Genomic DNA, 22992 nt, shown 5'->3' on the forward strand with positions numbered 1-22992 from the left:
ATTTATTAGCTATCAGGTACTGTAGGCAGAATCTACTGCCAGTTGCATTCTCTAATAAGTTAACCAAAAAAAAAAATTACGTTCTGATAATTTATGGGGAGGATAGGGATAAGGACAGGTGTTTATAATACGTACTTCAGAACATTTTTTTTTTATTTTTTGACACTTGTTTAATTTTCTATGGATAACTGTTACCTTTAAATGTACTGTACAATATTTCTTGGCATTGAAATTACAGCGAATCTGCATATTATCCTTCATCATTAAATTGTTGTGCATGTCAAGTGGTTTCTAGAGTTTAGTTAGTTGTATACCTAACCATGTTAAAGTCTGAATATAACAAGGTACAGTAGTCTCTCTTGGCTTCAAAAAAAGTGAATTCTCACAATGATTTTGCATCACTTGCATGTACTAACTAGTGAAGTAAATGATTACTTGCATAGCAATACATTTTACTAAGTTTATTTTCTTTATTTTCCATCAGTTTAGTGTCTGCAAAACCTATGAATGCCTCTGGACTTCAACTTTAAGTTTTGTTCAAGCAAGTTTTTTCATAAAAATAAACCAATTTAGAAGCAAGTCTTATGTCTGAAGAGTCCTACTTTAGGTAATGGAGAAATAATGACAAGTGAAACTACATAAAACTCACCGTACACAGTCCCTGTCCCCAGCAGGTGGTCAGTGTTTAATTTGAAGTTCATGAAATGTTCTTTACTTATAATCTAAATAAGGTCCCTCCAGTTTTAAAACATGATTGCCTATTATGTTTTGAGTTGTGCAACACTAACTTCTGGCAAAAATTTTATGTACATGTCCAAAAAAATAATAATGATTTTTGTAAATTCCCTATTTGAATTTTGCTTAACCTTAATCATCATTAGTAGTTTTTCAAAACAGCACTACTAGATGGACAACTCATGTCCATTATCATAAATGTGAATGCATTCAACAATTTAGTTTGAGAATTTGAGAATTTCTACTTGCTAACTTACCAGTGAAGCTTATTTGAATACTGCACCAGATATTGTATGGCTTTGCAAACAATACTTTGCCCAAAAAATTGCCTTATTAATGCACTGTATTTTTTGCAAATATAAAAATTAATTGAAAAATTATTATACTGGAGAAAAGCTAAACCTATAAGGATCATACAATGCCTAGGAAACAAAAAGAATGGAGGGGTAATCAAGACTCATATGAGGAAAGGGAGAGTAGTTCCAATTTCTTGAATCAAGAGCCCTTCAGCAGTAAGACATCCCTTTAAGGGTGGAAGGAGAAGAGGTGTACTGGTATATATAGGGAAATGGAGCTCTTTGGTTTACTTGGCAATTACTTTGATATACATAACACTTTAAAAAGTGAACATAAGTACAGTAGTGTGTGGTGCTGGTGGAGCAGAGGCAGATCAGTACCAGTTAACAGCTCTGCAGTTCATGGGTTAAAATCTATAAATAATAACCAAACCCACATGGACACACACCCCCACACTGCCTCCTACCAGTCAACTCAGGACTGGGAGGATCATGCAAGCTTACTGGCATATGAATCTTTGGTATAAATGCCACCCGATGAGTCGAAGGAATCACTAGCATCACTGGAGTCAATGGTATCATCAGGAGTCATCAGCAGAGGCACACACACGCCTCCCTCCTCGCTCCCTGAAAGCTCAAACTTGTCACTTTTTTTCATATCTTGTTAACAATGCTTATCCCAATGGCTAGAAAATAATAGGAAGGCTCCAATTACTGTACTGCTGTCATAAAGACTCCAATTATTGCTGTCAGTGTTATTAAAGGCTCAAATTACTGATGTTGCTAGTTTGTTACCCATGAATTGATGAACAAATGCATGAAAGTGTACTGTTCAACCAACACTAGTCAACATTGGTTTAATTTTTCAGTTAAATTTACAGGCAAAGAGATGTTGTCCAACTTCAGCTTACTTCAAAGCTCAGCCCTATCTAAGGAATATTACTAACCCCCAAGGATGTGATCCAAAAGATTCTAATAGCACCAAGGAACTACTAACTGGTATGTTAACATGGACATCATGTAAAGAAAACACTCACTTGCCAAAACAAGCATTTATTGGGAAACTGTTTCAATGCATGTTGATCCTCAGAGCTGACTCAAGTACCAGCAACTACAGCATGTGCCTGTGGCACCACATGTTAAGCAAAAATACAAAGGTGATAATGGGAAAATAAACAAAGCAAAAATGAATCAAACATGAAAATTCCCTGATGTGGAGTCAAATTTTCACAAATGTATTTACGTAATTAAATTCTTTGGCAACTCTCTCTGTCAGAAAAAAACCTTATTTAAAAAAAAAAGGGATATGGAGAGTGCTATGAGAAATTTTCTTAAAATTATACTTAGAAAGGAACTGAAGTTCAGCTTGTTCTAGGGCTGCTGCTGATGATCTTTACCAAGCTTGTTCTGCAAAGTGTCATATCTTCTATTTTCTTGGCATCTTATCATTTAGACCCATGGATAGTATATTTAAGACTTCATGATACATCTCACAAAGCCAAAGCAGCAACCCCAGGTCAGTAGTAAATGCTTTACTACTGACATATGATTTCTATGGTCAGGTCATCTGTTTTTCATAAAAACTATTCAAAACACTGTACCAAAACATCAATAAATATGCAACACAATATTTGGCAGTGGCTGGCAAGCCAGCAGCACTCCTTATATGTATTTGCATACAAGGATACACCCTTGCAGTTTGTCTTTAATGAATAAAATGCAGAAGGTTATGCCTTCAATATGTAATGTATTTATGTACACACAGAACATTGTCACCAAGAAAAAGAGACATTCAGATTAACCAATAGTAATAGTGTACAGTATTAATAAATAAGCTTTAAATATGACCAGAAGTTATCTATTGGTACAGCATTGCTCTACCTAAATGAGATCAGTTTTTTCATACAGTATAAATTCACTTGCACACCTCTCACAGTCAGCAACATAAAAATGCCTTAACCCTTTGACTGTCACAACCCCAAATCCTGAAGTGTCTCCTGGTGTTGAAGAATATTAAAAAAAAGAATTATTATTTTTTCTCATGAAAATGTTAAGATTAATTTTCTAATTGTTGTAAGTCCCAAAAAAATTTTTGTGATCAGTACTTACCGAGATATAGAGGAGTAAAGTTGGCAGAAAATGAGCATTGTATGGCAACAGTGGTGAATGCAGTTCACCTGGTAAACTTTGGTTTGGAAATATAAACACATATGCAGTATAATGTGATCCTTTATTGACTACGTTTCGCCCACACAGTGGGCTTTTTCAAGTCACAAACAGACTTGTGACTTGAAAAAGCCCACTGTGTGGGCAAAACATAGTCAATAAAGGATCACATTATACTGCATATGTGTTTATATTTCCATTGTGTCGGTATTTTATACCATTTATTTCCAAACTTTGGTTTACTTGCATTGGAAGGTTTCTTGTTTTTTCACTATTTTCTTTCCTTCACATAACTTATGTGGCCTGTGAGGCCAAAGTAAGGTGCAATGTACATATATACACTCGTTGTATACAACACAATAAGCGCACAAACATAATTATCAATATATTGTTTACAAGACTTGTTTACACAAATACAAAAAAATTTTTTATTACTATTGTTCTATAATATATATACAAATGTACAGTCACTGGACATGTTCCTAGAAGTTCTGCAGCTTGTGGAACTCTTTGAAACATGGTTTCATACACAATGGTGTTTTACACTCCTCACACATAAAACGAGTGTCTCCGCATTTTTGTGGGAGTTTTTTTGTATGTGCACAGACAAAACACCTCGTCTGAGCAGTTTTCTTCAAAGTAGTAGCAGGTGGCCCGGTGGTCTGGTGGCTAAAGCTCCCGCTTCACACACGGAGGGCCCGGGTTCGATTCCCGGCGGGTGGAAATTCCGACACGTTTCCTTACACCTATTGTCCTGTTCACCTAGCAGCAAATAGGTACCTGGGTGTTAGTCGACTGGTGTGGGTCGCATCCTGGGGGACAAGATTAAGGACCCCAATGGAAATAAGTTAGACAGTCCTCGATGACGCACTGACTTTCTTGGGTTATCCTGGGTGGCTAACCCTTCGGGGTTAAAAATCCGAACGAAATCTTATCTTATCTTATCTTATCTTAGTTGTGTTATATAGTTATCCTAGGTAAATGTTTCTTCATTATTTCTTCATTCTTTCCTTCCTTCTCCTTCCTTCCTTCCTTCTCCTTCCTTCCTTCTCCTTCCTTTCTTTCTTTCTTTCTTCTGGTATCCTGGGCATTACTTTTGGTCACAAACCCCTCAAAACCATGAAACTGATCTTCACTGACACTTTGTGTTAGAGCATCACTTGGGAAGAGAAGAGTCCCAGATTTGCCAGGGAGCCACATATTTCTTACCGCTAGGCATGCTGAAAAAGGACTACTGAAATGGCATTTCCACAATGCACCACTGGCTCCCCGATTTTTTTTTATATGGTGCACACTAACCATGGAGACCCATTCTCTCACATGTGGGCCTACCAGCTTTCTCCTGCTTGATCTGAAGCCCCTAGAATTTTGGCGTATTAATACGTCAAACACGGTGGCCCATAAAACGTATATATACAACCGAAACAGTCAAAGAGTTAATTAAAAACTGAGATGTAATTCCCTTAAGTCACTGAAAGAGCTTTTAGCATTAAAACATCAGAAATTCGTGTTAAAAATAATAAAACAATTTCATCCTAAAGAAGCTGCTGTTATTGTGGATATCAAGCAAGCAGTTCCTGGTTCCAATATACGTATGTACATATTTAGAGCCTGTGCTATCGAATCTATCTCTGAATTTGACTTGAAAAGAATCCATTTAAGGGTTAACATCCCCACAGCTTATTTATGTCTAAATTCTAACTGTGCCATTGTGTTTCTGTTTTCTGCCTCCTTAAGTGTTCTTCTGTCAAACTTTTCAAATTCTGTACATATCATGAATGCTGTATGTCTCACCTGGTCAATCCATCCCGCCATCAGGATCAGTTGTGTTTTTTTAGTCTATCCTTATAAGTCCTTCCAATAGTCTTCTTGCTAACCTCTAGTTTCTCTGGATTTCAGACACGGTTGATCAAGCATTTGGTCCATGCTGGTGATGCATATAGTATACTGATGCACATGATACACCACATACGGTCATGAATGATTCTTAGTCGAGGGTCCTGAGAGATAATCTTAGGTTCACAGTCAAACATTTGCCAGACAGGCTACTCAGATGATAAGGTCCTCCAGTGATATCTATAGCCCAATATTCTCATCCACTCAAAGGAGTGGATGAGAATATTTCTTACTGTCAAAGAAACACAACCAAACTACACCAGACCAAACCCAACGAGAGTGATAATGTCAGAAGATCTCACCTCAAAGACCACAACGCAGTGACTTCCATTGAAGACACCATAAGACTCCAAGCAGATATCAACCAAATCTTCAAACAGGCCACTCAAAACAATATGAAGTTCAATGAGGAGAAATTTCAACTATTCAGATATGGAAAATTTGAGAAAATTAAAAATGTATCAGGGCATACTACAAATTCTAACCATACAATAGAGCAAAAGAGAAAAGTGAAGGACCTGGGAGTGTTAATGTCAGAGGATCTCACCTGCAAAGGGTACGATAATATATCTACCTCATCTGCTAGGAAAATGATAGGATGGATAATGAGAACCTTGAAAACCAGGGATGCCAAGTCCATGATGATCCTCTTCAAATCACCTGTTCTCTCTAGGCTGGAATACCGTTGCACACTAACAGCCCCCTTCAAGGTTGGAGACACTGCAGACCTGGAGAGCGTATAAAGAACTTGCACACCACACACAAGTATGATAAGGCACCTAAATTACTGGGAACGGTTGAAGGTCCTTGATCTGTATTCCCTGGAATGCAGGCGAGAGAGATACATGATAATATACACTTGGAAGGTCCTGGAGGGATTGGTACCAAACCTGCACACAAAAATCACTCCCTATGAAAGCAAAAGACTCGGCAGATGTAACATTCCCCTGATGAAAAGCAGGGGCACCATGAGTTTACCTGGAGAGAGTTCCGGGGGTCAACGCCCCCGCGGCCCGGTCTGTGACCAGGCCTCCTGGTGGATCAGAGCCTGATCAACCAGGCTGTTGCTGCTGGCTGCACGCAAACCAACATACGAGCAACAGCCCGGCTGGTCAGGAACCGACTTTAGGTGCTTGTCCAGTGCCAGCTTGAAGACTGCCAGGGGTCTGTTGGTAATCCCCCTTATGTATGCTGGAAGGCAGTTGAACAGTCTCGGGCTCCTGACACTTATTGTATGGTCTCTTAACGTGCTAGTGACACCCCTGCTTTTCATTGGGGATTTGTTGCATCGTCTGCCAAGTCTTTTGCTTTCGTAGCGAGTGATTTTCATGTGCAAGTTCGGTACTAGTCCCTCTAGGATTTTCCAGGTGTATATAATCATGTATCTCTCCGCCTGTGTTCCAGGGAATACAGGTTTAGGAACCTCAAGCGCTCCCAGTAATTGAGGTGTTTTATCTCTGTTATGCGCGCCGTGAAGGTTCTCTGTACATTTTCTAGGTCAGCAATTTCACCTGCCTTGAAAGGTGCTGTTAGTGTGCAGCAATATTCCAGCCTAGATAGAACAAGTGACCTGAAGAGTGTCATCGTGGGCTGAAAGACAACACAATAAGTGTCTGGGCCCAAGACTGTCGAACTGCCTCCCAGCACACATAAAGGGGATTACCAATAGACCCCTAGCTGTCTTCAAGAAGACACTGGACAGGCACCTAAAGTCAGTACCTGACCAACCGGGCTGTGGTTTGTACATCAGTTTGCATGCAGCCAGCAGTAACAGCCTGGTTGATCAAACCCTGATCCACCATGAGGCCTGGTTTCAGACCAAGCCATGGGGGCATTTACCCCTGAAACCCTCTCGAGGTAAACTCCAGGTAAACATTATATCAATCGCATCTCCTAGAAAACTGACAGGATGGATAATGAGAACCTTCAAAACTAGAGATGCCAAGTCCATGATGACACTTCAGGTCGCTTGTTCTATCTAGGGTGAAATATTGCTGCACACTAACAGCACCTTTCAAGGCAGGTGAAATTGATGACCTAGAAAATGTAGAGAACCTTCACGGCACACACAACTGCGATAAAACACCTCAATTACTGGGGAATGGTTAAGTTCCTCAACCTGTATTCCCTAGAATGCAGGCAGGAGAGATATATGATTATATACACTTGGAAAATCCTAAGGGATTAGTACCAAAGTTGCACACGAAAATCACTCCCCATGAAAGCAAAAGATTCGGCAGACGATGCAACATCCCCCAATGAATAGCAGAATAAGAGACAACACAATAAGTGTCAGGGTCCCAAGACTTCAACTGCCTCCCAGCATACTTAAGGGGGATTACCATTAGACCCCTGGCTGTCTTCAAGCAGGCACTGGACAGGCACATAAACCCAGTACCTGGCCAGCCGGGCTGTGGTTTGTACGTCGGGTTACATGCGGCCAACAGTAACAGCCTGGTTGATTAGGCCCTGATCTACCATGAGGCCTGGTCATAGACCGGGCTGCGGGGGCACTGACCCCCGAAACACTCTCCAGACATACTCCAGGTAGCAGACCAAATAAACTACTACTTTAGAAAGTACTATACATACTTAAATACAGCAGAAAACACCACTACAGCATCGATCACTACTGCTACAGCAGAGACCACAATTACATCAGTCAACTACATGAAAAGCCAAACTAAATCAGAGAACATAACTGCAAGAGAGAATATACAGCAGGTACAACAGAGAACATAAAACTGCACAGCAGAGAACATATCCTGGAGTTTACCTGGAGAGAGTTTCGGGGGTCAACGCCCCCGCGGCCCGGTCTGTGACCAGGCCTCCTGGTGGATCAGCGCCTGATCAACCAGGCTGTTGCTGCTGGCTGCACGCAAACCAACGTACGAGCCACAGCCCGGCTGATCAGGAACTGACTTTAGGTGCTTGTCCAGTGCCAGCTTGAAGACTGCCAGGGGTCTGTTGGTAATCCCCTTTATGTGTGCTGGGAGGCAGTTGAACAGTCTCGGGCCCCTGACACTTATTGTATGGTCTCTTAACGTGCTAGTGACACCCCTGCTTTTCATTGGGGGGATGGTGCATCGTCTGCCAAGTCTTTTGCTTTCGTAGTGAGTGATTTTCGTGTGCAAGTTTGGTACTAGTCCCTCTAGGATTTTCCAGGTGTATATAATCATGTATCTCTCCCTCCTGCGTTCCAGGGAATACAGGTTTAAAAACCTCAAGCGCTCCCAGTAATTGAGGTGTTTTATCTCCGTTATGCGCGCCGTGAAAGTTCTCTGTACATTTTCTAGGTCGGCAATTTCACCTGCCTTGAAAGGTGCTGTTAGAGTGCAGCAATATTCCAGCCTAGATAGAACAAGTGACCTGAAGAGTGTCATCATGGGCTTGGCCTCCCTAGTTTTGAAGGTTCTCATTATCCATCCTGTCATTTTTCTAGCAGATGCGATTGATACAATGTTATGGTCCTTGAAGGTGAGATCCTCCGACATAATCACTCGCAGGTCTTTGACGTTGGTGTTTCGCTCTATTTTGTGGCCAGAATTTGTTTTGTACTCTGATGAAGATTTAATTTCCATCAGAGTACAAAACAAATTCTGGCCACAAAATAGAGCGAAACACCAACGTCAAAGACCTGGGAGTGATTATGTCGGAGGATCTCACCTTCAAAAGATTAAATATATCTAGACCTGGTCTTAGACCAGGCAGCAGGAGCAGTGACTTCCATAATTGTTTCAAGGTAATCTCAAGACAGAGTCGCAGAGATAACTACAGCAGAGGACAAATAGTAATTACAGCAGAGAGGACATGCAGTAACTACAGCAGAGGACATAACTATTGGAAAGACGACATAATTACAGCATACATAGTTACAACAGAGAACATAGCTACAGAATAAAGAACAACTACAGGAAAGAACATTAATACAAAATAAAACAAACAGCAAGTACAACACAAAGAACATTACAACACAAAGAATATAACTACAGCACATAACTACAACTGAGAAGACTTTACTACAGTATAACTACAGCACAAAGAACAACTACAGTACATAGAACAAATACAAAACAGAGATTATAACAGCACACAGATTATAACTACAGCAGAGAAGACATAACTACAGCACACACCGCACAACTCCAGGAGAGAATATAACTACAGGAAGCTGACTGTTCATCTCACCTGTGGCGCCATAACTCATCACAAGAGGCGATGTGTCTGCAAAATCAGTAACAAAATAAAATAAACAAAACATGCAAAAAAAAAAAAAGAACAGTTGGAAAGAAAACTCAAAATAAATGTCAATATATTTAGTGTGACAAGAAACATTAAAGCAGAAGAAATAATACACAACTCTTTGAAATCCCAAATGTTCAGCTCCACTTAAGTAGAAATTTCAGGCCAAAGGCCCTAAAATATGGAACTGTTTACTGAAGATTCTAAAAGTTCGCCAACTGCTTCAAAAATATTATTAATTAACACTTTCTGAGTTTGATATCAGTCTACATAGATGGCGTACAAATGCCAGGAGTCAGTAGCAAGCAAAACCCATGGTATGGGTGGAATTTATTATTATAATCAAGGGGGAAGCGCTAAACTCGAAGGACAGCGCCTGTGGGGGGGGATGTGGAAGGTATTCAGGCTTAATTCGGGGAACTGGAGCACAGATCCAATTCCCTAGATCAAGAGCCCCTCACCAGCATCAAGGAACCTTCCTGGAAGGGGGTACGGTTGGAAACATTGGGCTTTTCCCTAAGATTAACGTGTCCTGTGGCTCGGTTGGTAGCTCACTCGGCCCGGTGGCCTGGTGGCTAAAGCTCCCGCTTCACACACGGAGGGCCCGGGTTCGATTCCCGGCGGGTGGAAAAATTTGACACGTTTCCTTACACCTGTTGTCCTGTTCACCTAGCAGCAAATAGGTACCTGGGTGTTAGTCGACTGGTGTGGGTCGCATCCTGGGGGACAAGATTAAGGACCCCAATGGAAATAAGTTAGACAGTCCTCGATGACGCACTGACTTTCTTGTGTTATCCTGGGTGGCTAACCCTCCGGGGTTAAAAATCCGAACGAAATCTTATCTTATCTTAACACACTGAGGTCCGGGTGGAAACATTAAATAATAATAATAATAATAATAATAATATCTTTATTTACTACAACAAGTACTTGTACAAGGTGTACTGGGAGCGCTTGAGGTTCCTAAACCGGTATTCCCTGGAACGCAGGCGGGAGAGATACATGATTATATACACCTGGAAAATCCTAGAGGGACTAGTACCGAACTTGCACACGAAAATCACTCACTACGAAAGCAAAAGACTTGGCAGACGATGCAACATCCCCCCAATAAAAAGCAGGGGTGTCACTAGCACGTTAAGAGACCATACAATAAGTGTCAGGGGCCCGAGACTGTTCAACTGCCTCCCAGCATACATAAGGGGGATTACCAACAGACCCCTGGCAGTCTTCAAGCTGGCACTGGATAAGCACCTAAAGTCAGTTCCTGACCAGCCGGGCTGTGGCTCGTACGTTGGTTTGCGTGCAGCCAGCAGCAACAGCCTAGTTGATCAGGCTCTGATCCACCAGGAGGCCTGGTCACAGACCGGGCCGCGGGGGCGTTGACCCCCGGAACTCTCTCCAGGTAAACAGGCCTAGCTGACATCAACGACGTATTACTACATAGAAAGCCGCTTGTTATGCAGGACATTTCGGGCAAATTAAGACGGTTTTGTCCCAATATGCGACCCACATCAGTCGACTAACAACCAGGTACCCATTCTACTGATGGTGAACATAGATAACCAGTGTAGGGAAACACATCCAATGTTTCCACCCCTTCACCGGGAATCGAACCCAGACACTCACCGTGTGAAGCGAGAGCTTTTGCCACCAGGCCACAGGGCACCGTATAATAAAAAGTTTATTTTAGCATGATACATGTTTGTACAAAGGAGTGTAACAATTTGGTGAACATGTAGTCATTAGGTGAGTTACAGTGAGTAGAAGAAAATTGAATATTCAACTAGTTCACTCTATATGGCTTTAGTAAGTTCGGTAGAGAATAATTACAGTTTTGATATAAATAGTTAAATAATCATGCCAAGGCATAATAGTGGCTCTCTTTGCACTGCAAATCATTATTGTAATTACACACTAAACTATCTATGTAAATACGACTCCCTACAACATGTCAATCTCATTGTAAATTTGCAAAGAAATAAAAATTTGAATTTGAAGTAAATGATCAAATAGTTGAGCAGTTATAAATTATTTAGGAGTTTTTTGAGTAACTTTTGAGTAACTGATAAAGTGTTTGTCCGGTTAATTTTGGGTGATGAGGTGATTTCTAAGGCTTTAAATTGATTTGCAGGCAGCAGGGGCCCTTTAGTGTGTTCTGGCAATGAATTCCAGATCTTCGCCAATTTTACTGGTGTAAATTTTCATAATATACAGGAACCATATGTTCCTAATCCACGGTCACAGAGTTAGTAGGGGAGAAAACAGTGGCATTCCTAAGGTATGGCACGTACCCTGGGTACCACTTGAAGGGGGGCACCACCGAACAGTTTCTATTCAAGTCAGATAAGCCATCCTAAGATAGTGAAAAACAAAATTCTTCAGATATATGATAGTGAAAAAAGAAATGTCTTCAGATGTATGATCTTTGATTATCATGGGTGAGAAGCATTAGGATGGCTAGATTGTTAAATTACATATATAAATTATTAGGTAAAAATACAGTGCTGGGAGCTACATGACCACACACCTCACAGTACCACTGCTCAGTGCCAACTGGCAATAAGACCATTCACCTGCATAAACTAGGGAGGTAGTCTAGAATTTTGTGCAAAATCTGTGAAATTTAATGTTCTTATTAAAAGTGCCATTTCCTTATTTCAGATCATTGTGTAGGAAGACCATGAAATGTTTCTTCATGAAGAAGGAAAGTGGAGTTGAAGGACGGAAGAGACAAAAGCAAGAGGCGAAAAAAGCCAAGACGTCAAGTTCCTCGTGCCATTCTTTTAAAAGCCCGGAACAAGTTGTTCGACATGTTCCATGGAGTCACCTTCACCTGCTACACGTTTATTACAATCAGAAAGTGGATCATGTACAAGTGCGTCAAAAACCGAAGAGGACGTCATCAGTTAAATCCGAGTATGGTGAGATTAAAAGTGAGGCTGGCAGAGAAAATGTGGACATGACAGGAGGGGAAGATGATTGTTTATTGACGAGATTTTTACCTGACAAGATTGAACCTGACAACATTGAACCTCGTGAACTGGATGGTGTTGAAGAGCCTCGAGCTCTCATACCAGAAGTGATTTAACAGCATGATACTGGACTTCTGAAATTTAACAAGGATACTGGAAAGCAATTCTGCCTGACGCGTTGAGAACAAAAATAAAGCTGAGTTCAAAGTATTTTCAGAACAGTGAGTGGTTTTTCCTACCAACAAATAACCGCTCAAAGAACAAAACTTGGTTCAAGAGAAAAATTGGGAAATAGTCGTGGTGAGGAGGCAATTCCCTCATGGCTGGTCTATTCCCCTTCTAAAAAAAAAAAGTCTGAATTTTGTATCTGCTGTCTTCTCTATTCCCGGTCAGACCATCATTGGAGCAGAAAAGCGGATTCAATCAATCAGTGGAAAGCACCTGAGAGGATTAGTTCATGAAAATGCTAAGAATCAGTGGGAGTGCTTCACACACACACAGGAAAGAAATTTAGCTGAAAGCAGAGGAGTTACTGATGCGGAACTTCAGTCACAGATTGAGAAGGAAAAGCAGAAGTGGGGTGATATCTTGACGAGAATCCTTCACTGCATAAAATTCTTTGCGACTCAGAACCTGACTATGCGAGGACACTGGGAGTCACTTCAGCTGGACGATGACTCCAATGTGGGAAATTTCCTTGGCTTACTGAAACTACTGGCCATCTTTGACCCTGTCATGAAAGAAACTTCAATTGTGGAAATGAATCCCGGATCCAGATCTTATCTTTCACCGGGTGTTCAGAACGAATTCATCCAAATGATGGCATCCACTGTTCGCCAGTTTACTGAGAAGCATTCATAAAGCCAAGTACTATACTTGGATAATACCTGGAGAGGGTTTCGGGGGTCAAGGCCCCCATGACCCGGTCTGTGACCATGCCTCATGGTGGATCAGGGTCTGATCAACCAGGCTGTTACTGATGGCCAACCATAAACCAACGTACGAACCACAGCCGGGCTGACCTGCTGACTTTAGGTACCTGTCCACAGCCTTCTTGAAGACAAACAGAAGAGAACTACCTCTCGAAGGCACACTAGTGAAGGGTCTACTGGTAATCCCCCTTATGTATGCTGGGAGGCAGTTTAAGTCTTGGGCCCCTGACACTTGTCGTGCTAATGGGACCCCTACTTTTCATCGGGGGAGATGTTCCATCGCCTGCCGAATCTTTTGCTTTGTAGGGAGTGATTTTCGTGTGCAAATTTGGTAATCCCTCGAGCATTTTCAAAGTGTATATAATCATGTATCTCTCCCGCCTGCATTCCAGGGAATATAAGTTGAGGAACTTCAGCCGTTCCCAGTAACTTAGCTGTTTTCCAGTACTTATGTGTGCCGTGAAGGTTCTCTGTACATTTTCTAGGTCAGCAATTTCACCTGCCTCATGTTTGACTCGACTCCTGATCAGGCACACCGTGAGCGGATGTCAGTAGTAGTGAGATATGTGGAAGTTGATTTTGAGAGGAATCCAGTCCGTGTTAGAGAGTTCTTCCTTGGTTTTATCCAGATAAGCCAGAAGGATGTTGAGAGCTTGGTTGAAGGCATCTTGAAACAGCTAAAGAAGTATGAAATGGAGCTACAAGATTGTCGGTCATAGTGCTATATCAATGCTGCTGTGATGGCTGGACACACAAGTGGTGTTCATCAAAGAATAAGTGAAAAAACAACCTGGCAGTGTTTGTGAGCTACGACAATCACTCACTCAACTTGGTGGGTGTACATGTAGTGAAGTAGGATAGAACGATGATCAAGTTTTTTGGAACCATCGAAGAGCTCTACGTGTACTTTCGTTCAACACAGTGCAGGAAAAAACTCAAAAATGCTGTGCCTATGGTTAAGCTAGAGTCTGAAATGAGGTGGAGTGCAAAGACAGAGGCTGCGAAGCCTGTCAACAAGTACCCTGAGGAGATACTTAAAAAAAAAAACCATACCACGGGCTGGATTTGAACCCACGGCCAGAGTCTCAAAACTCCAGACCATCGCGTTAGCCACTGGGCCAGCTATCTCCAGGACATGATAGGCAATGAAAACGGGACCAGTGAAACAAGAAATGACGCAAGGCAGCTGTACAACCGCATGTTGAGTTATGATTTTCTGACTTTGCTAGGATTTTGGAACAAAGTACTCATTCGCATTGACCGTATTCAAAATAGGCTGCAGGACCCTAGCATGAACCTCCACGTTGCTGCCCTGGATCTGAAAGCCCTCCGAGATCATTTTGATATTTTGATGAAAGAAAAGTGCTGGCGAGTCACTTGAAGGAGGACTCTGTCTCTGTCAAGAATGTAATGCTGAAGCTGAAAGACGTCAGAGACAAAAGAAACGAATGGCTGATGAGAACTCGAGAGACTGGGTTAACAGCCGAGGAGGAAATGGAGAGTCATGAAGGGAACACTCAACCGTCTTCACACACACAACTGTGTACACGGAGAAATGGATGAAAGGGTCGCTCGTTTGCATGACACTGACTCCAAGTTTGGATTCCTTTTGCATGTCGAGGGACTGTGTTATGGCGCCGACAATAACAACCTAAAGAAGATTGAAAATTTGAGCAAATTGTACAGCTCTGATATGAATTGTACAGCAGCTATATGAAGAATTTTTGGACTGCAGAATGCTGCTATAAAGTTGGGCCAACATGAAAAATATCAAGACCTGAAGATCTTCTCGAATTTATTGTTCAGTAATGGAGATGAGAGCGTCTTCTCCAATCTTCGCATTGATATTCAGGTAATGTTAACCATCGCAGTTTCCATCGCCAGCTGTAAGAAATTATTCAGTAAATTAAAAGTAATACTTTTGTATTTCAGGACCTCCATGAGTCAAGGCAGACTCTCTTATCTAGCTCTGAATTTAGAAAGAGAAGAAACTGAATGAGCACATCGTAGACCAATTTGCATCGGTGACAGCAAGGAAGGTGTAGTTGTAATTTTCATGTAGTGCCATAATTTAATTAAAACCTTCCATTTCTAAGCTGTTTTTATGGTAAAGTTATCTAAAAGATGGGTATCAGATGTTTAGACGGGCGCAATTTCAGTGCTTGCCACAGGCACTATTGTCCATAGATACGCCCCTGTATCAACATCAGTAAGCAGGTACCTAGGTGTTAGTTGAGGGTCACATCCTGGGTGACAAGATTATTGGACCCCAATGGAAATAAGACAGCAAGTCTTTGATGACGCACTTATTTGATTTGATTATCCTGGGTGTCTAATCCTCCAGGTTAAAAAACGATCAAAACCTTAACTTTTCGATTTTATTTTGCTCATTGCTTGAGAACGCCTCATCAAGTCGGCTTCAAGTTTTCAGCACATGTATGGAACAACTGACATGTTCACGTCCTTATGACCAAACTTGCTGAACACATTTCCAGCACCCTGGAATAGCTTGGATAACTTTCAAAATCCTAAGTGGCGGAGCTTCAAAAGTTCTAGAAATATGCCAAAAATATGACGATGGATGAGAGTACAATTCCGATGTATAGATGTATAAATTCGACGATTTTGTGTATAAAAAGTGTGATTTTTTTATTCCCGTTACATTACGCTGAATAATTTTCAGTTTACCTCTTACGAATGGTTTCAATATTTAATGGCTGATGCATCGTAGGTCCAGGATAGTACCTATTAAGTTCCATCTCCATGCAAGAAAATTATGCACTGGACTGATAGTGTCGTGGGTTTAGTCTGTGCAGGCACAAATTTAGTTGGATTCTGTGCAATAACTGGAATATGTATCTTTCGGTCAGCTTTTAACCTTAGCGCTAATGTCTCTTTCAAGTGAAATTGTCTCTTAATATTTGGTTGTGCAAGTTATCATGTGGCAATTTTAACAAATTGATTTCTGTGAAATAAGCCACAGTGCCTGACTATTTGGTTATTCTAGGTTAAATCAATTGAATGTTCTTTTACACGATTATACCATCTGTGTGACCTCAAGACTATTCTTAAATATGTATGTTACGTACACAGTGTACGTAACATACCGGATTACCGCATAGGCAAACTAGGCATTTGCCTAGGGCCCCGCGCATTTGGGGGCCCCGCGGTCCAAGGGGCTCATCCAAGACTGCGCACATGGTGCAAGTGCAAAGGGGTCCCTACCTAAAATGTTCAAGTGTTTGGAGAGTAAAATTGCTTTTTAAAAATTAATCAAAACAAAAATAAATAATGAAATGAAATAAAATAAAAATAAATAAACCTAACCATAGATGGCAACACTCAATACGCCTTTGTTTACATCAGAACAGCTGTGCTTTCCCGCTAATGGGTGAGTATGGGAGATTCCTCTCCAATTTTCTGTAGTAATTACACGTTATCTAGACTTGTACTGTGACAAATTAACTGAAGTGTTGTTGATAGACATTGATGTGTATGGATAAATGTTTGTTTTCGCCTCTAAATGTTAAGGGAGGTACCTGATAGGGTTACTTGACCAGTAAAGACGCATGGACCAGTAAAGACGCATTTTTGGTAAAAATACTATGAAGAAAAACCTAAAAACGCAAACTGACTTCCGTTTGTAGGTTTTAAAAGCACTTTGTCCTGTCTTTAAGTCTTTATCATTTCAATAACAGATCTCAACTGATTGATGTTCTACATCACTTCCGTCGGAATTGCTTAGTTTTCAAGTTGCGACGGAAGTGATGTAGAACATCAATTAATTTACTACATATTTCCCCAGAAACACATCAGCCACATCAGAAAATCGTTGGTTGGGTGAAACTGAAAATTGTCCCTGCATTCTTTAATTCTCATGTCCTATCTATGGTGGTAGGCCATATATCATGCAAAACATAATGATTATAGTTATGAAAATGGTAATATAAATACCATTGTGCATTGTTCTTGGACTCGGTATGATTTCTGTTTAAGTAAATTGGAGATCAAGGAGGATGAATTAGTAAAATATTCGTAGCCCAAATCACTAACCTAATCTATGGTAAAAGTTCTGTATATGACTCCTTTCTGGTAACGTTTTGAATTTTTAGATGCGCAACCAGAGGAAAGGGGGCTACAAGGGCCATATCCCCCCAATTGACAAAAAAAAATTAATAATTAAAAAATTAATAATAATTGATAATGAAAAATTTGTATTTGCATGATTACAGACAGTGATACATCCTCATTATGGCATCTCGTGAACGTGATGTTGGACGTTCTTATGCGAGTGGGTCACAGAAAAGTAATAAGAAAATTCAAGAAGAACAGAAAAAGAAAGATGTAGGAAGCTGCAGAAAGATCACAGACATGCTCACGAAAACAGTTTCTGATGTTACCAGTACAGTTGAATCTGCAGATACGTCAGATCATACAGGAAGCCCTCCCTCCATTATTTCTCAGCCAGCATCTACTTCTTTTGTGTCTCCTCTCAATGTCTCAACGGACATTTCATCCACAGGATTTGTCTTAAAAGATCCTGCCTCATGGCCAAATGTAATCCCAGATTCTCTACGTAATGCTTTCATTGCAGAAAACTTCAGTCAAACTCTGAACATTGACTTTAGGAAATAAGCAAAGATTTATGATGATGGAAGTCGTCGTTGTTTAAAGTCATTTATGTTTTATAGGAAGCTTGCAAATTCAGAAACTGTGAAAAAATCATGGATGGTACACTCTGAAAGCTCAGGAAAAGTTTACTGTTCAGCATGCAAGCTATTTTCTACCAAAGAAAATATCTTCACACAGGGGTTCAATGACTGGAAATGACTGCATTTTAGCCAGTGTATTTCGTGCACAGAAAAAAGGCTTATTGGATTCTCATTTGGAAAATCAAACTGAAAAGGAGCGCACTTATTGGAGAAAAGTTCTAGAAAGAGTTGTTGCTGTTGTAAAATTCTTAGCTCTAAGAGGACTTGCTTTCCGTGGAGAAAATGAGGTTTTTGGTTCGGAAAACAATGGCAATTTCCTAGGGATCATAGAACTGTTAGCACAATTCGATCCATTCTTAGCAAATCATGTGTCACGCCTTGGGAATGCAGGAAGAGGCACTGTATCTTACATGCCATCTACTATATGCAATGAATTTATTGAACTGATGACTAAGAAGGTCCTCAATAACATCATAGCAGCTGTGAAAACTGCAAAATACTTTGCAATAAGTGTAGATTCAACACCAGATATTTCACATACAGATCAATTGACATTCATTGTTCGCTTTGTCGACTCCAGTGGTAAGCCTGTAGAGCGCTTTATAAAATTCATTCCTCTTTCAGGCCATGATGGAGAAACAATGATGAATGTAGTACTGGATACTCTGCTTGAACATGATCTCTCTATTATGGATTGCCGTGGCCAGAGCTACGACAATGCAAGTAACATGTCGGGTAAATATAATGGATTGCAAGCCCGTATCAAGCAAATCAACCCACTTGCTGAATATGTGCCCTGCTCAGCACATTCTCTTAATCTTGTTGGGTCATGTGCTGCGGAGTGTTGTGTCGCTGCAGTTTCATTTTTTGGACTTTTACAAGCACTCTTTAATTTTTTCTCTGCTTCAACGCATCGGTGGAGTATACTCAAGTCAACCATTCATGGAGATGTTATCAAATCATTATCAACAACAAGGTGGTCAGCGCAGTATGATGCAACACATGCTTTGAAAGACAGCTTTGCTGAAATACGTTCTGCTTTGATCCAAATAGCAGAGGATGAAGACCAGACAGCAACTACAAGAAGCGAAGCAGCCAGCTTAGCATCTAAATTGGAAGATTTTGAATTGGCCTTACTCTGTGTGCTTTGGGACTGTATATTGGAACGGTTAAATGCCACGAACAAGACATTTCAGAAAATTGAAATTGAAATGGCTACTTGTGCTAACCTCTATGCAGGCTTAGTGGAATTTGTAAGCTCACTTCGCAATGATGAAGCTTTTGAAATGTTTGAAGAGAAAGCTAAACTGCTGGTGAAAGACTACAATTACCGGGCTGATCATCAGCGGTCAAGGAAGAGGAAACGCAATTTTGAAGAGCCAGACAATGAAATTGTGTTGCTACCAAGGCAGAAATGTAAGACAGCTACATACTTCGTCATTCTGGATTCACTGATTACAGAATTGGTGAAAAGAAAAGAAATCTACCAGAATCTCAATGACAAGTTTTGATTTCTGTTCAAAATTACTACTATGCCAGATGCAGAATTGAGAGAAGCTGCATTAAAGTTGCAACACCTTTCAGCAGATGTTCAGGACACATTTGTTGAAGAAATAGTTCATTTTTCTGGGTATATGAATCAGATTAAAGCTCCACCTGAAAAATGTGCGCCCTCAGCTTCTTTGAAACATTTAAGAAATGCAGGTATCTCAGAAACCTTCCCTAATGTTGACATAGTGTATCGCCTTTACCTAACACTTCCAGCTACTAACTGTGAAGGAGAGCGTTCATTTTCTGTTTTGAAAAGAGTGAAAAACCAGCTCCGTTCAACAATGAGCCAAGACAAATCGTGTAACCTAGCCTTGTTGACCATTGAGTCTGATCTAACAAGAAATATTGATTTTCAGAATATAATTGATGATTTTGCCAATATGAAATCCAGAAAAAAAAATTATTTAAGAAGTGCCTGTGAATATAAACAATTCTTTACTTTCTTGAGTTTATATGATCTGATAGTCTTGCATGATGCAATGATAACAATAATGGTCAGTGATTTATAAAGGGAATAATAGTGCTGTAGTGGTTATGCTGAATATAATAGGTACATGATGTCACTACTTTAATTTACTAATCTAGTAATACTATGCTGTCTTGAGTTTATTCTCTTTAAAATGCATGATTTAACAAAATAGTTATAATGGCTGTTGGTAAATGGTTTTGGTTGTCTTGATGTACTTTCCCTATTAAATTTAATCTAAATAGCCAGAATGTATTTAATTAGACCTTAAACAGGCTCACACCGACCCCCCCCCCCCCCACCCCCAAGCTGGAAGGAGTCGCTTCGCTTAACCGTAACTCAAAGGGGCCCCGCCAATCTGAATAGCCTAGGGCCCGGAGACTTCTTAATCCGGCCCTGCGTACACTAGGCTTACATAAAACTTACTTTCTTAAAAGTTGGTCAATCTTACTTAGAGAAAAGTTTAGATTGATTTTAGTCTGTGTAGGTCCCAATTAGCTTTTCTGGGAGAAACTGGAAAAACTAAATACTGATTTTCGTGCAATAATGTCCGAGTGGCACATCTGATCAGCTTCAAACCTTCCACGCTCATAACGTGATAATGTAACTTGTGTGTGACTTCAGGCTAAATGTGCTTCTGGATTTCAGAATATTAATTTCTTTGAAAGGGTTGAATTAGATCTGGACTGCATCTGTCTTAATTTACAATACTTATTAAAGAAATTTGAATATTCGTTTATATGTGACTTATGAATGACTATTCTAATCCTCTTCAAATCTTCAACACTAACATTTAACTACAGTATCAACTTATGCTGCACTCTGCACTAGTCACACCGTGTGCACAGAGGCACAAAGGACTGGGATTATGGAATACGGGGATACATTCCTTGGATGGCGCAGTCACCGAAATACACCTAGATATTATTATACTTAATACTACCAGCAGTAATAGCCTGGTTGATCAGACCCTGATCCACCATGAGGCTTGGTCTCAGACCGAGCCACCGGGGCGTTGATTCCCGAAACCCTCTCCAGGTAAACTTCAGGTAAACCTGCTTATACAGATTCCAATCAGCAATCATACACACTGTCATCACGGTATTCTTGCCCCCCCCCACCCCCTCCCTCCCTCCAAATAATTATTATAACGAAACCTTCCAAAACAATATTCAAAATAATGTTTTTATTCTGTAATATGGGGACCAGAACTGAGCTGCGTAAGCTAGGCGAGGCCTTACTAATGCTGAAATTATTCAATACATTTAATAATTTTATCTTCAGACAATTTGATTAAAATTATATAACTGTACAACTATACAATCTGGGTTATTTTTTTTAGTTCTAGTTTTAGTCTGCCCAAAATGCCCTGTCGTTAATTTTCACCAATTTGTATATTTCGAAAATAACATTTGTTTGCTTGTTCCGGGCTTGAAGCGATGACCATTAGTTTTGTCCTAATTATTAAAGGAGAATCGAGCTTCCACTCTGTGATGAATGACTCGTATGGGTTTAACACTTCACATAAATGCATTAGCAGCGAATCTCATGCCAACGTAGGTGACTGTAATAACGTAGGTGACTGTAATAACGTAGGTGACTAATAACGTAGGCGACTGTAATAACGTAGGTGACTAATAACGTAGGTGACTGTAATAACGTAGGTGACTGAAATAACGTAGGTGACTGAAAACGTAGGCGACTGAAATAACGTAGGTGACTGAAATAACGTAGGTGACTGAAAACGTAGGCGACTGAAATAACGTAGATGACTGAAATAACGTAGGTAACTGTAATAACGTAGGTAACTGTAATAACGTAGGTGACTAATAACGTAGGCGACTGTAATAACGTAGGTGACTAATAACGTAGGTGACTGTAATAACGTAGGCGACTGTAATGTTTCCACGTACGAAACAGGTCCACTACCATCAGTTACGTCAACAATCAACTTGTACCAGACAGGTACGCCAATCATTAACTCGGTTACATTTCCTAGGGAGAAGTGTTGTCGAATTACGTTTAGGAGCTAATACCCTTCTCCAGATTATATTTACAGTATTATATTCACGGGAAACGCTAAGCTCGTAAAAGTCAAGCAGTGCCTGGGAGGATGGCAGATAATCAGATATTATCCATGAAAGAGAAAATTACCAATTCCTTGAAGAGCCCACCATCACTGGCAACAAATCACCCTCCTTGAAGGAACTTTTCTTTAGATCATGATATTGCTGCTTGGGGTGTCTTGGTACTAAAACACGAAGCTAGTGGTGAAATCTTACTTTGCAATGACTCAGAAGTACTGAATCTTGTGGCTGAGAAAGTTACTGAGGTGAGACACAGTTCATATTCAGCTCGACTGGCAGAGGATCGAACCTCCGCCATCCCTTAAGCTTGGAGAGAATTGGTATAAAACACTAATGAGATGGAAACACACAAATGTAGTATTATTTAATCCTCTACTGACGACACAGTGGGCTGTATAAAGCCACAAATGTATTGGTGACTTGATAAAGCCCACTGTGTGGGTGAAATGTCGTCAATAATCACATTATACTGCATTTGTCTTTTTTGCATACCCTGAGCTTAATGACCCGTACACGAGTATAGCGCTTCATTTAAATATTATAATAATACAAATAAGCAAGGAGATAGTAATTCCTCCTGCATAAATTACAAAATGTAAAAAGGAAAAAAATTGTTTTTTTTTTTTCTTTTCTTTTTTTTGTGGTCACGCAGTCTCGGTGGGAGACGGCCGGTGTGTAAAAAATAAAAAAACAGATGTAGTTCACTTATCCCTGAGTATGCACCACTCTCTTGGATTGCCATGCCATCTCTTGACTTCCTGGACAAGGTAAAATGCCATACAATTTGAAGAACACTAGGAAGATGTCCCTCGGTAATTCACAAGGCTTCCTTCCCTACCTTGCGCACAGTCAAAAGTCAGCTATTATACCACAAGACGGGAGTCATCATCTGCTTCATTGAGTGCATCTTTCTCAAAGACATCAACCATCATTC

The 22992-nt window shown here is 40.4% G+C and overlaps 1 protein-coding gene across 8 annotated transcripts in view; it reads right to left on the reverse strand.

The window, feature by feature from the left end:
• Positions 1-22992, reverse strand: part of LOC128688654 (probable sodium/potassium/calcium exchanger CG1090) — a 272867-nt gene that overhangs the window by 27308 nt on the left and 222567 nt on the right. For 4 of the 8 annotated variants that reach the window (XM_053776579.2, XM_070084511.1, XM_070084512.1 and 1 more), the window contains 2 exons: positions 9282-9317; positions 1536-1658 (listed from right to left, as the gene is read on the reverse strand). The exons of 1 other annotated variant lie outside the window; for it this stretch is intronic. In XM_053776579.2, the coding sequence (XP_053632554.2) occupies positions 1536-1658; positions 9282-9317 (159 nt within the window). The remainder of the gene's footprint in view (positions 1-1535; positions 1659-9281; positions 9318-22992) is intronic. 3 more of the 8 variants (XM_070084515.1, XM_070084514.1, XM_070084513.1) reach the window with 2 other exon arrangements.

This window comes from Cherax quadricarinatus, chromosome 13, assembly GCF_038502225.1.
Source record: "Cherax quadricarinatus isolate ZL_2023a chromosome 13, ASM3850222v1, whole genome shotgun sequence".
NCBI lineage: Eukaryota > Metazoa > Arthropoda > Malacostraca > Decapoda > Parastacidae > Cherax > Cherax quadricarinatus.